Raw genomic sequence first — 13,365 nt, 5'->3', positions numbered from 1 at the left:
CAGATTGCCCCCAAGAGCCTGTGATTTTGCCTGCCATTAAAAAAAAAATAAAATCAAACCCAGCCACAGAAGCTGAGATCCTGACTGCTCCTAGAAAGGGAAAAACCTGTTCTGTCCCTGGCCACCTCACACTACCAGGGGGACAGAGCAGGGCACTGACATGGTGCCACCCTTCCCCAGGAGGAGCAGGTGAAGAACCATGAGACCAAGTTCAAGACAATGTCAGCAGAGCTGCTGGAGCATCGTTCCTCACTGCCTGAGAAGAAGGTGAAAGGCAAGGAGTACGAGGAGCTAAAGCAGAAGGAAGAGTACCTGGAATTTGAGGTGAGCTGGAAGATGGCCCCCTCTGCCCTCAGGCCCTCTGCCCCTACCTGTTTGGCCATCCTAGTGATGGAACCAACCCCTCCCATCAGCTGAATTACACTGCCACTGCCGTGGTCTAGGACCACGAGCATTCCTGTGCCCTGGGTGCTGGTGGGTTGGAGGGACCGTGAGCATCCCCCTGCAGGGGTGCTGGCCATGGGACAGACCCAGCTTGCCAACCTGTCTGTGCTGCACTGTGCTCCTCAGAAATCCCGCTATGGCACCTATGCCATGCTGCTGCGGGCCAAGCTGAAGGCTGGCTCCGAGGACCTGGCAGCATTCGAGTCCACCCTCTTTGACACGGCGGGTGGGGAGGAGGATGGCCTGAAAAAGTCGCGCTCCAGCCCCTCGCTGAACGCAGAGCCCTCCGGCACGAGCACCAAGGTGAAGCGCAACGTCTCGGAGCGCGCGGGCCGCCCGCCCCCCGGCCACCCCCACAAGTCCTAATGTGGGGCCTCGGCTGCCTGCACTGCAGCTCTGTCTGTGCCCAGCAGGGGCTGGGCCGTGTGCCTGCCGAGGCCCTGCATGTGTCCGTCTGTCTGCGCACGGCCGGGAGGGCTGACAGCCCTTCTGCAGCCCCAGCACCAGCCATGCAGGGCCGTGGCCCCTCCACCGAGACAGTGGCAGAGCAGGACGGCCCCCAGTCCTTGCCTGCAGGAGCTGCCTGGCCCCATCAGACTTGTTCCTGCCCCTCCTTGTCCTGCACCTGACTGCAGGATTGCAGGACCTACTCTTGCTGCCCTGGGGAGAGGGAGCAACTGAAACCTATCCGCTGGGCTCAATTCTTCAATGGCTTAAAAATAACAAAGACAAATGCAGCAAAGCAAAGCCAGCGGCCGCTTCTCCAGCTCCATCGTGCCATGGGGGTAAATGGGAGGGGGCCAGCCCTAGACTGTCCCCTCTCCTGGGGCTGGCGGCCAGGAAAGCCAAGTCAACAGCACCTGGTCCCCTCCCTGCCACCTCAATCACCTCCGCACCCTCCCTGCTTTCTTACAACTTTTGAACAATTTTTGTGATACAGTTTTGCACTTTTTAGTACCAGATCGAGCTGACCATCAGGGAGGTTTTTTTGGGGGGCTACTTTTGATGCTTTTTGGGAACTGTTTAAAAAAACAAAACCACAAACCCAGCCATATCTTGTAGGCACTGCACTCTGGGGGAAAGAGCTTTTTAAAAGGACTCAGGGGGCGATCCAGCTCCCCACACTCCCGCCCTGCAGCAAGCTGAGCGTGGGCTACTCTGTATACTGCTGCTGCCTGCTCCCCAGCTCCACTTCAGCACCAGCAACCCTTCAGGGAGACAGCCCTGTGGCTGCCCGTACCAAGGAGGCAGCCTTGAGATGGCAGCACCCATTGCTGCATGTGTGGCTGCATTGGAGGCTGATGCACCGGTGCTTCATGACTCCCATTTTCCATCCCCCACTGCTGGCAGCTTGGACTGGCCCTGTTTGCAGCAACCTGGGTGTGAGCATCGTGCCCAGGGCACGGTGGGGAGCAGTGTGTAAGTACTCCCTGCGGGCTGGTGACCCCTGGAGCCAGGGTTGATGCGGGGTCCCTCTGCCCTGTGGGTCCAGCACAGGCTGGAGCGAGCTTTTCTTCCCATCTCCTTTCCAATGCATGGCTGGGGCCTCAGAGGCTGCCAGCAAAGTCTGATCTGCAGTGCTGCAGTCCTCATGCTGCAGCAGCAGTGGTGCAGCCCTTTCCTCAGCAACAGGCTCCCTCCTTACCAAAGTGAGGGGCAGGCTGGGGCAGCCCTCACCACGCCAGAGTGGGCTGTAGGATACTTGTCCAGAGCAAGGGGCAAGTGAGGGAGCACAGCTGCAGGATTGTCCAGAAAGGGATCCAGGCACAGTGAAGGGCTGTGACCAGAGGTTGGCACACACACGCAGTTCTCAGCCGCCTGGGACCTGGCTGGTTTCAGCACTGACTTTGCGAATGTGTCAAAACTTTTTATTCTGCTCTTTTGAGTCTATTGCAAAAAAAAAAAGAAAAATCCACCCTTGCCCCAGGTGGCTTGGGGGGTGGGGGGTTAAAAAAAAACCTTTGTACAGCTTCTTCTCAGTTACTGAAGTAAAACTTGCTCTTCACTTCTTGGGTGCACTGTGGTTTCTTCCCCATGGCTGGGGACAGCCCCAGCACCAAGGGATGCTGAGGAGGGGCTGGCATCTGTCTCCTCACTGCCAGGCTTCCAAACCCAGGCAGGATGCAGGAGGGTTAGTTCCCAGCTCACAGCTGGGGCTGGAGAGAGGGAGGGCAAAGACTAATGGAACCTGTGTCCTTTTATTCAGAAAAGGGACCATTAAATAAGAGCAGAGACGGGCAGGAGCCAGCTGCATCCCATCCCCCTGAGTCCAGGTAGCCGGACCCCAAGTCCAGAAGGCACTTGTGTGGGCAAGGCAGAGGGCAGTGCAGCTCCTGTGTGGTCACAGGGGCTGCTGGCTGGCTCCTCAGTGCACCTGTGGCTGCTGGCTGGGGGGCAGCTCACCCCCTGGCTTCAGGGCTAGTGTGGGCGCCTGCTCCTCCTCCACCGACTCACTGCCATAGGCACTGTCTTCCTTCAGCTCTGCAAAGCAATCCCCGGGTGCTCTTAGCCATGGGCCAACAGGAGGGCAGCAGAGACACTCCCTGCCCACCAGCCCCAGCCCTCAGTGTCTGTACCTGTGTTTTGCAGCTTATCCAGTGCCTCGGTTTTGTGGAGCATCCTCACAGCGTTGTGGAGCCCCATGGAGTCCAGTGCCTCCAGCAGTCCTCCCAGGCTGCCACCTGCCAGCTGCAGAGAGAGGGCAGTGAGCAGGGCTGGTGGCCAGACAGGCAGGGGGACAGAGGCACCCAAGCAGGCACTGACCTCGTAACTGCGCAGGAGGCTGGCACTGGGCGAGGGCGTGTCCTTGTAGGTCTCCACGAGGCTGCACAGCCCCAGGCGCTTGGCCAGCTCGATCCAGTCTGACCCACTGCAGTCCTGGTTCAGCAGCTGCTCCAGCCCCTGCAGTGCCTCATTGTCCAGTGACAGCACCTTCCCTGTGTGGAACAGGTGCCCCCATCACAGGCTGCCCATCCTTGCTCTGGGAGGGGGTTACCCTGCCCAGGCATGGTGCTTTTGAGTTGGGGGGATGGGGGGAAGGGGCTGCTCACCTGGCTGGGGGGCAGTGGGCAGTTCTGCCTCGGGTCCCTGCTGGGAGGCCTGCAGCAGGATCTCTCGCACCTGCAGACAGACACGGATATCAGTCTTCCAAAGCACTGCCCAGATTCCCCACTGCCTCTCACACCTTGCATCTCTGGAGGACACACAGGAGCACAGGCATCCTCGCAGGAGCATCTCCTGGCACTGTGCCCCGTGCATGCCGTGGCCTGCACAGGAACACTCCCAGTGAGTTTTGTCCTGCTGTGGCACACACCTTCTGGCTCCGAGTCAGGTCCAGGGACGTGTGGCAGCGGCGCTGCCTGTGCCCTGCCTGCCAGTGCCCCTGTGTGGAGAGCTTGGAATTGGAGCTGTGCTCTGCAGCCGGGGCTGGCTCTCCCAGATCCATGGCCAGCTCCTGCTCCTCAGGGTCGGTGTCTGTGTCGCTGCTGGCCTCTGACGAGGACAGGCTCATGGGCTCATCGTTCTCACACAAAACATCTGCCCCTGTGGGAAAGGATGGCATGAGCCAGGCCCACGGGTCCGACCGTGTGCCTGGCACCATTCAGCACAGGCAGCCAGAGCTATGGGGAGGGAAGGAGGAAGGGCAGTGTCTTACCAGCTTTAAGGAGCAGTTTGGTGAGGGTAGGGGAGCCCAGGCCAGCAGCCAAGTGAAGGGGGGTGTTCCCAGCAAAAGTCCGGCTGTTGATGTCTGCTCCCAGCTAAGAAAGGTGTGAGGCCATGAGGATGGGCTGCCTGGCCACTGCTCCTCCTACACCCTGTCACCCCAAGGCCTTAGGGGACCTCCTACTTGTGCCAGGAGCCTATAGGAGGCTGCAGCCCATCCCTTTCCCACAGCCACCACTACACCAGCTGCTCCATACCTTCTTCACCAGGTGGGTGGCCATGTTCAGGTTCTCCATCTCCACAGCCAGATGCAGTGGGGTCCTCCCACTTTGCCTCTCCACTGCATTCACATCTGCTCCCGTCCTGACCAGCAGGTCCAGGCAAGCCAAGCTCTTTGCCTTCACAGCCAAATGCACAGGCAGAAGGCCTGCAAGATGGGGACAGGCTCAGCAGCCTTCTGGCCAAGCCCATGATGGCACTACCAGGGTCCTGCCCATCATCCTTGAGCCACACTCACCATGGAAATTGGGCAGGCGGAGCAGGTAAGGGGCAGCTGAGCCCAGGTGAGCCAGCAGCGTCCTCAGCATCTCTTCATCACCAGCCTGGAGTGCCAGGTGCAGCAGGGAATTGCCATAGCGGTCCAGCAAGGTTGGGTCGGCACGGGCTTGCAGCAGGAGCTGGACCACTTGGGGCTGCTTGGTGATGACTGCCAGATGCAGTGGTGTCTGCAGGACAGCAGCACATTCTCAGCAGCGCACACAAGAGGAGCCAAGTCCTGTACCACCATTCTCTCCAGTAGCTGCAACTTGATCAGATCTGTAGCCTCCCCTCAGCAGGAGCAGCTACAGGAGCCCCCAGGGTTGGAAAACAGGAGTGAGGAACTACTCCCAGGTAGAGGAGAACTCACTGAAAAACACGTACCTGTTGCAGATTATTGGAGATGTTGATGATCTGCTGGCTGGGGATGCTAACAATGATGTCGATCAGCTGCTTGATCACAGCTGTCTGTTCATGAATAATAGCGAGGTGCAAAGGCCTGCAGAGAGAGGGATGGCCCTAGCTCAGCTCCACGCTTCTCCAGGTACTCCTGCTGCCCTCAGAGCCCCCGTAATGGCTGTGACAGACAAGGCCCCGTCTCTCCCTTCAAACCCCTCGTGTGCTCACGTGTCTCCGTTCTCGTCCTGTGACGCTGCCAGGTGCCTCTGGACTGCCAGCAGCATGCGGGGGTCGGCAGTGACCGAGTAGTCGAGCAGGGCATGGGCATTGCGACGGGCTAGCGCCAGCATCCACAGCTGGCACAGCTGGGCTGGGGGCAAAGCAGGATGTCACCTCCAGGAGCAGCAGCCTCATCTACCCCTGTGCATCCACCAGGTTGGAGAGCACCACAAAAACCCCAAAAGGTCCCCAGTCCAAGCCTCCTCTCCTGCGGCTGTGCCCCAGCCCTCCCTCAAGCTCAGCCCTTCCTACCGTGCTTCTGTAGTTCCTTGCAATACGTGCTCTCTTCTGCAGGTGCCTGCCTGTCGCTCCCAGGCCCCTCTGCCTCGGAGCCCTTCATCTGAACACCCCCCTGGTAGCTCCCCACTGGATGGGGGCCAGATGAATAGATGCTACTGTAGGTCAGCCCAGGGGAGTATGGGAAGCTGAGGTTCCCACCTGTGGGGCAAGGCAGAGGATGGGTGAGCAAAAGGGAGCACCCAGGGCCAGACCTCATCACCTGAGAAAGGAAGGGCAAGAGGCACTGCCACTCACCTCCTCCAGAGCCAAAGCCCCCAGCCCCACCACCAGCCCCCCCCATGTGCGAGCCCCCGCCGAAGTGCTGAGGAAACTGAGGCAGGACTTTCTTGCGCTTCCTCTCCACTTCTTCCTTATCTGTGGGGAGAGAGGGGCAGCAGGGTGAGAGGCAGCCCCAGCAGCAGGGCACGTGCCAGCCTGCCTGGGTAGTGCTCACCTTCCACCACCGGGTAGTAGGTGAACTGCTTGGAGTCACTCACGTCCCCTCCCCGCTTCCGCTTCAGCTGCAGGAAGACGGTGACAGGACGGTCGATCTTGGGCTTGTGGTAGGGGGGCGTGCGGAAGACAATGGCGTACTGCGGGAGGACATGACGGACATGAGGTTCTGCTCATCTCTGGAGCTGGGGCCACCTCACCCCACAGGGCATTCATCTGCCTTGGAGCAGAGCAGGACACTCCCCACCTCCCCTGTACCTGCTTGTGCACATCTGTAGGAGAAAAGTCCCCAAAGGCCTGCCAGCCGTTCTCATCATCCTCGTAGAAACGCACCTCAATGTCATCTGGGGAGAGAAGTGGCACTGGCAACGCCTGTCTCCTTGCCCCAAACAGGCTCCAAGGACACAGATCCCTGATCACCCAGGGGCCCCAGATCTCTCTTGCCACAGCCCCTCCAGAAGGTTTTGTCTGAGAGAATGGCTTTTACCTTTCTGAACTTTATCACACAGCAAGTAGACTTCATCTCCTCCCCGCACAGAGCCTGCTGTCTTATCCATCCGTGAGATCTTCAGGTTGGAAGCTCCAGGGGACTCTGCAGAGCAAGAGGTGTTGGGAATCACTGTGCATAAGTCCTGCCCCATCCCTTTCCCAGACTGGCCCCACACTCACTGCTGTCATGGATGGGGTCCGAGATGACAGGCTGGAGGGCCAGTGAGAAGTTCCCGCTGCTGTCACGGAGGTAGGCGGTGAAGCGCAGCCGCACAATGCTCAGGTCCATCACCTTCTTCAGCTCCTTTGCCTCCTGCTCGATCTCACGCAGCTCCACTTCTGCAGGGCAGGGGACAAACTGTCAGGCTGTATGGGGGGACGGTGCCCCAGGTCCCCTTCCTACCCATCCCAGCCCCACACTAAGCCCAGCCTGCAGCTGTCAGCCCGTGGTGCTGAGGCCCATTGAGTCCCCAGGCTGCCCTCACCCGTCAGCAGTTGGCTTCTGTTGCGCATCTTCTGCTGCTTCAGCTTTTCCTTCATGATCTCCATCATGTTCTTCTTGGTGACATGCAGCACACCCAGGTTGCTGAACCTGGAGAAGAGGGAACCTGCTGGGATCTGGGAGCATCAAGGACAGGAGCAGCAAGCCCAAATGGGCATGTACTTCTGCAGCTGGGAAGGACCTGAGCACAGAGTGGTGACACTCAGGCAGCAGGGAATCAGTGTGTGTGCGGCAGAAGAGCAACCACAGAAGAGAGGAAAGGAGCCCCAGAAACTCTGGGCTCCCACAGGTGGCAAGTCTAAAGGGCTGTCAAAGACAAGCCCAGGAGGACTGAAAGCCAGAGGGATGCAAATGGTACTGAGCTGAGCCAGGGATGGATATGTAAGAGCAACTGCAGGAGTTGCAGAATAACCCTGTGACTCAGGCTAACTTCAAAAGTCATCTGCAACCTTCAAGGGTAGAAGCTCAAAATAAGTTGCATATGTCAAAACCCAGAGACAGGCAAAATGCCCAGGGGACAGAGTTGTAACAACGAATTTGTCTAAACACACACCTAACCTCATCTAGCAAAGCCAACTCCAGGGTGCACTAACCCCTATCTTCTCCCCGTCTCATAAACTGCAGGCAGAACCCACAGCCACCTCACACAGGCAAGAGGCCACCCTGGGTCATCTTTGCACGTACTGAGCAGTCATGTCCTTGGGTCCCACGATCGTGACACAGTTGCCAGCCTCATTGCACTGCTTGCCCACCAGGCTGTGGGCATGTACCCGGGGAGGGTCACTGTGTGTCACCAGGTCTACCTCGATCCGGGCCACCCCTGTGTAGTTACAGATCTGCAGGGAAGAAGGAGATGGGATTCAGGTACAATAAGTCAGGAGCCTGAAGAATTCTCTACAAATCCCTGTTATCCCTCCCCATGGCCACCACCCCTCCTGCCGCAGCCCTCCCACCCCTCTAGCACCAGGAGACACATGAGAGCTTATTAAATATGTCCTGTCCTTCCTTCAAGGCTCCCTCCTGATGCCCATGCACTCCTGGCTGAAGACACTGCTCCATCCCCTGCCCATGGCAGCACTCACCTTGACAGTGGGATAGGTCTTGCGCCCCTTCTCACTGGATGCTCCCGGCAGCCCCCCATGGGAAGGGCCCTCGCAGCCGTACCGAAATCGGAAACCCCGCTGTGGAGGCAAAGAACAGGTCAGCCAAGGGTGGCCAAAGCCTGATGCTGTGAGAGCAGGAGGTGACAGCTACACCTGTCCTTACCTGGATGACGTCCTTACCTGCTTTGGCTGCTCAATAATGACAAGGTAGGGACCTTCCGCTGGAGGACAGAAAGAAGAGGTACCAATGAGAAACGTGGGAAAACCAAAGTGCACGTTCTCACTAAGGATGCTGGAGATACAGGGACAGCACTGAAAGTGATGTGACCTCTGTCTGACCCATGGGGGTTCTCAGAGCCCCCAAACCCTGTGCTGTCACAGCCCAGCTGGGAACAGCAGTCAGAGAAGCAGGAAGAGGAGGGGAGGGCAAGAGGATGCTCTGTCACTGGGGGAGCAGGGACCCCCGGGAGGTCACAGCCCAGCCTGGCAGTCCCTGGTAGACTGAGCAGCAGGGCCAGATTGAACAAGCCCCATCTTGGTGGCACAGGGCAGGGATTCCCAGCCAGCCCACAGTGGGACCAGTAAGGACAAAACCTGTGGTGCTTCTGGGAACTAAGAGGCGTGAGTCAACCTGCTGGGAAACTCCACTGCAGCTGGGGACCCCTGGAAGGGTACAGCCAGAGGGGCCCTTACCTGTCTCCATCAGGGGCTCCTTCTGCTCCATCATGTGGGAGCCAAAACTGAAGTCATCATAGTCAATCCCATCCAGGCACTAGGTGGTGGGAGGGAAGATGAGTGTGGTGAGTGTGTTGGGACAGGAATCCCCCAGCCACCCTGGGCGGGCGATGGCAGTGTGGTACAGAACCCCACCGGGGCAGGCACAGATCCCTGTCTTTGCCCGGGAAGAGAGGTGGGCAGGTGCAGACCCCTCAGTGCCCACCCTGGAGGCTGACTCAGACCCTCCCACCGCGGAAGCAGGCACAGACCCCCAGCTCCCACCCCCCCGTGGGGTCGGGCACTGTCCCTGCCCAGCTCCGGGGCCGGGAGCCGGCAGCGACAGCCCCCGGTCCGGTCCGGTCGGGTCCGTGCCGCACTCACGGGTTGGAACTGCTCGTCCATGTCGGCGCGGGGCCGGCCGCCGGCCTGCGGGGAGAGAGAGGGGGGCTGAGCGGGGAGCGGGCTGCAGGAAGGCACCGCCGCTCCGGAAAGTCCCTAGAAACCCCGCCGAGCCGGGAAATGACGGGACCGCGCGTCACGGCCCGCCCCGCCCCGCCGCGGCCGGGGCACGGCTCGGGACACGGCCAGGGGACAGGACAGGGGACTCGGCACACGGGACACGAGCGGGGGCCCGGCCCGGCTCGGAGCGGGGCTCCGCTCGGCCCGCTGCTCTTCGCCCGCCCGGGGCGGTAGCACGGGCTGTCCCCTCCGCGCCTGGGAATTTTGGACGCGGAGCCCCGGGCGGGCTGGAAATCCCGGAGCAGTCCCGCCCGCCTCCCCCGGCCATTCTCGCCCCGGGGCGCCAGATGTGCCGTATTTTCCCCCGGGAGAACGGAGGGATTTGTCCCCCATCGTCCCCGGCCGCCTGTCCCGCTCCGGGTGCCAGTCCCCGCTGCGCTGCCATCAGCCCTTCCCCACAGACCTGCCGTGCAGCACGGCTGAAAACACCCGCCCGCGCCATAAAGCCCCGCAGCAGCCCCGGGTCCCCAAGGTCGCTCCCCGCATCACCCCACACACAGGGATGTGTGTCCCGCACCGGGATGTCGTCTCCGAGCCCATATGGACTCGAACAGGAGTCGCCCCAAAGTGCTGCCCCCCAAGCCCACAGGCTCTCCCTGGAGTATGCAGAGCGAAGCAGAGTCTGAAACCCCTTACCAGGCACCCAAAGGGGTGCTTCCCCCAATTTCAACTTACACAGCAGCCCCTGCATCCTTCCCGCGGAGGTGGCCTCAGAGAGGCATTCGCCAGCCGCGTTCCCATTGCCGCCTTCCCACTGGCTTCAGAGCGGCAGCGGCAGCCCCGGAGCTCCCTGCAGGAGCATCTCCCACCGCCCCAGCGCTGGCACTGGATGCTTCCCGCCCCGCCGACCTCAGCAAGGCACTGCCAGCAGCACGGGCCCTTCCCTGCCGCCCACAGCGCTCACACCCTCCTACTCACCGGAGAGGAAGAGGCTGGTCTCAGCAACCCGTCCAGCCCCAGCATCGCCACAGGGACTGCCAGTACCACAGGCAGGAAGAATTCCGCTGGGGTCAAGGGCTGCCTGACCACAGAAAACCACCGGCGACTTCTAGCAGAGGGGCAGGATCAGGGGAGAGCCTACGGGTGTGCTCTGCATTTCTTCTCACTAACCAATGAAAAGAAAAAAAAACCCCATATCTGACTCCACGATGCCCTCATACCATGAATTTCTGAATCAGTGGTTGCTGCAGGTCCCACTCAGGGGATTTTGAGTGTGTGGGAGAAGAGGGGAAGGAAGGGCATTGTTCAATCCGTGCGTGACTCATATTCTTCAGAAGCTGAACAGAGCCTTTTCAAGATTTTTCAGCCACTCAGGTCTTCCAACGGGGCTGTCCTGTGACCCCAAGCCTGAGGTTTTTCCCAGCTGTCCTGCCACCTAAGCACGGAGATGCATCCTAGGCAGGCGTGCAGCCTGGAATGTGGGGTCTGTGGGACCCGCAAGTGCAGGGCAGGGTGCAAGGAAGGTGGAGAACCAGCACTGCAAAACGAGGTGGGGACCTTCATCTTGCCATTCTGCGGGGGCTTCCGAAGGCGTAGGAACATGGGCAGAACCCCCTGCTGGTCTGTGGGAAGCAGCACAGTGCCTGCTGTTGGGATCTCACTGATCATCCCACCTGGACAGCTTCAGCATGCCACCAGCAGTCAGCCACCCTATCTGCTGGCACAGATCCTCCAGAGAGGTGAACAAAGAGCCAAGCAACCTTCCTCAGTGTGCTGGGACACTTCAACTTGTTGCAGCAAATAGCATGACTAAAGAATGTCATGGAGTCGTGCCTGCATCTCCCCATTCCACACAGCTCTGGCTCTCTCTGGAGGTTGCCAGCTATATCCCTGCACACTTGTGCAGTCTGTGCTGGAGGAAGCCCACCACACTTGCTGAGCAGAGATGGTGTCACCACCTGCTTCCTTGTTCATGGAAAAGCAACCTCAGGCAACCTCAGACCTGTTCTCAAGGTGAAGTCCTGCCTCCTGTGCCAAGCAGCATGCCTTTCTGGCCCACAGGACTTGGGGTTTCCCCTAGGAGTGTAGCACATGCAGCTTTTATCCACATCCCAGAAGGGAACACATCTCTCCTTCCTCCATCAGTAGCATCCCCTGCTCTGTTACCCAACACATCTGCCCTGGATCATGGGCTTGAACTGCAGGCCCCATTTGTTTGGCTAATTCCTCCCCATCTTCACACATTCCTATGGTACAGGAAGGATCTTCTGGGCATCGCTGGGAACGGGGGGGGGAAAAGCAGCAATCCAGCTGCAAGGCACTGTCCAGAGCAGCACCAGCTCCCTGCCCTGGAGGGCAGCACCCTTGCCAGATGGCACAGCCTCCCTGTGCCAGCCAGGCTGCTTCAATTAAGGACCAGCCTTTGGCATGCTGTGTGAGCTAAAGCCATTCTTCCATGCCTGCAGCTCCTTGAACGTGACCTAGTAATGCAGGTGCTATTTTCTTTCCTCCCATGACAGTCGGCTGACTTGCAGAGCTGATGCCCTGCAGGCAGGAGGGAAACATACGTCAGCCTATCTGAGGCAGGAGTATTTAGTAGCCATGGGAAAGGGTGCTCCAGAAGCGCAGGAGGCAGCACGAGTGCAGCCCTGCTCTGAACTGTGCTAGTGTACAGCTGACATGTTCCAGCCACTCAGCTGGCTGCTCCTCTAATATACTCTTCCCTTTGCATTTTGATTTCCCTGGGGTCTGCTAACATCTGCAAACAACAGCCCTAAATACTTGGCCTTACTTTCTGCACAAATCCTCTGCTCTGCTCCATCCCTGGAGTCCCAACAGCTACTGGCACGAGGCTGCTGAGACTCTCTCATATCACATCCACAGTGACTTTGAAACCCTTCCTGGAAACCGAGTCTTTGACCAGCAAGTATGGTAGAGAGAAATCCCCACTCCCTGAAAGCTTTCTAAGTCTTCCCCTTCTGACAGCCTGCCTTTGAGCACTGAAACCATTTGTATATCTCTGCATAAAATGCCTTTACTCCCATTGTGGCTATCAAGTTGGTTTTGGCAAACCCCAGCCACCCACTGATCTTCTGGTTTTCTCCTCTAAGGGCCTGTAAATCAGCTCCTCTGCTATAATGAGCTATTAATCCAGATGTATGCCCTCAGAGAACCCCTCCCAGCGTCAGCCCCGCGTTTGCTGTCTCTCACTCTCTCCAGTTTCCACTCTGCCCACAGTACCAGTACCGTGCTGCTGCTCACGGCTCCACTTGGGCTAGAGCTCGCCGAGCCTGCGGACACGGATCTGATTCTGCTCGGAGCGGGCAGAAAGCCAGCCCTGCTTCAGCGCAGGCAGGGTTCAGGACGCAAGAGGGAGAGCTGCAGGATGGGCAGAACCCACTGCCAACACAGGAAACAAGGAACTTCCCCACCGGCAGGGAAAAGCGTGTAAGCGCCAGGGCTGGGAACCGCTGTCTCCTCTCCCCTCCACGAGAGCAAGTGTCTCTCCAGCCTGGGTCTCCCCAACATCCCCTAGCCCAGCTGGCCGCATGGCTGGCCCAGAGGCAGCCAGGAACCAGCCCCTGCAGCTGCGGGAGCGAGAGCGAGCCCAGGACCCTCCCGCTGGGACCGGCAGCCCATCCACAGGAACTTTGAACCTCGGCACCGCCCCACTCCCTTTCCCCGGGCCCGCTCTCCCGCTGGCACGGATAGCCCCGCCGTGCCCCCGTCCCCTCCGGACCCACAGCCCGGCCCGAACGCTTACCTCCATCCCAGCCCCAGGCCGGCCGCCGCGCCCCGCCGCGGCACCGGGAAAGTCCCGGCCCGACTCCGCCTCCCGGGGCTTCCCGGACCCGGCTCCGCCCGGCGCAGACTGCAGGAGGGCGGGCCGGGACCCCCGAAGGGACGGGCATCTCCGGCGGCTACACCCGGCGACATCGCCTGCCCGCCAGCGGGCTGGCACTCGGGACACAGAAGCGAGCCCCGGGCTCACGGCTGGGGGGACAGGACCCGCACCCCATTCCCAAAGCCGGCTGCTGCTCC

At 59.8% G+C, this 13,365-nt stretch overlaps 2 protein-coding genes across 3 annotated transcripts in view; one reads left to right on the top strand and one right to left on the bottom strand.

The window, feature by feature from the left end:
• PSD (pleckstrin and Sec7 domain containing) overlaps nt 1-1,167 on the top strand; it is a 33,650-nt gene extending 32,483 nt beyond the window's left edge. The window contains exons 15-16 of the mRNA XM_079312310.1: nt 181-324; nt 571-1,167. Of these exons, the coding sequence (XP_079168436.1) occupies nt 181-324; nt 571-810 (384 nt within the window). The 3' untranslated portion in view covers nt 811-1,167. The remainder of the gene's footprint in view (nt 1-180; nt 325-570) is intronic.
• A 1,131-nt stretch (nt 1,168-2,298) lies between these two features.
• NFKB2 (nuclear factor kappa B subunit 2) lies at nt 2,299-13,198 on the bottom strand. 2 transcript variants are annotated; one of them, XM_079312307.1, is made up of 24 exons: nt 13,088-13,198; nt 10,303-10,489; nt 9,247-9,291; nt 8,842-8,920; nt 8,329-8,369; nt 8,128-8,226; nt 7,730-7,881; nt 7,029-7,135; nt 6,724-6,882; nt 6,542-6,646; nt 6,313-6,398; nt 6,056-6,194; nt 5,857-5,976; nt 5,575-5,760; nt 5,272-5,413; nt 5,029-5,143; nt 4,625-4,832; nt 4,365-4,534; nt 4,100-4,202; nt 3,758-3,987; nt 3,495-3,564; nt 3,208-3,380; nt 3,021-3,132; nt 2,299-2,925 (listed from the first exon to the last, which is right to left on the bottom strand). In XM_079312307.1, exons 2-24 carry the CDS (start codon nt 10,345-10,347, stop codon nt 2,810-2,812), a joined length of 2,802 nt encoding a protein of 933 aa, XP_079168433.1. In that variant the 5' UTR covers nt 10,348-10,489; nt 13,088-13,198; the 3' UTR covers nt 2,299-2,809. The 2 variants fall into 2 exon arrangements, with proteins under 2 accessions (XP_079168433.1, XP_079168434.1); XM_079312308.1 differs by lacking the exons at nt 10,303-10,489; nt 13,088-13,198 and adding an exon at nt 10,060-10,244.
• Between the last annotated feature and the right edge of the window lie 167 nt (nt 13,199-13,365).

The sequence above is a fragment of the Erithacus rubecula genome (genome assembly GCF_903797595.1).
Source record: "Erithacus rubecula genome assembly, chromosome: 9".
Lineage (NCBI taxonomy): Eukaryota > Metazoa > Chordata > Aves > Passeriformes > Muscicapidae > Erithacus > Erithacus rubecula.
The sequence above is the reverse complement of the archived record's forward strand: the minus strand, read 5'-3'. Positions and strand labels throughout refer to the sequence as shown.

Coding starts and splice junctions, on each gene's coding strand:
- NFKB2 (XM_079312308.1), bottom strand. CDS start 10,125: ATGGGAACGCGGCTGGCGAATGCCTCTCTGAGGCCACCTCCGCGGGAA. Junction 8,370..8,841: donor GGAGCCCCTGATGGAGACAG/GTAAGGGCCCCT, acceptor TCTGTCCTCCAG/CGGAAGGTCCCTACCTTGTC. Junction 6,399..6,541: donor GTGTGATAAAGTTCAGAAAG/GTAAAAGCCATT, acceptor TTCTCTCCCCAG/ATGACATTGAGGTGCGTTTC.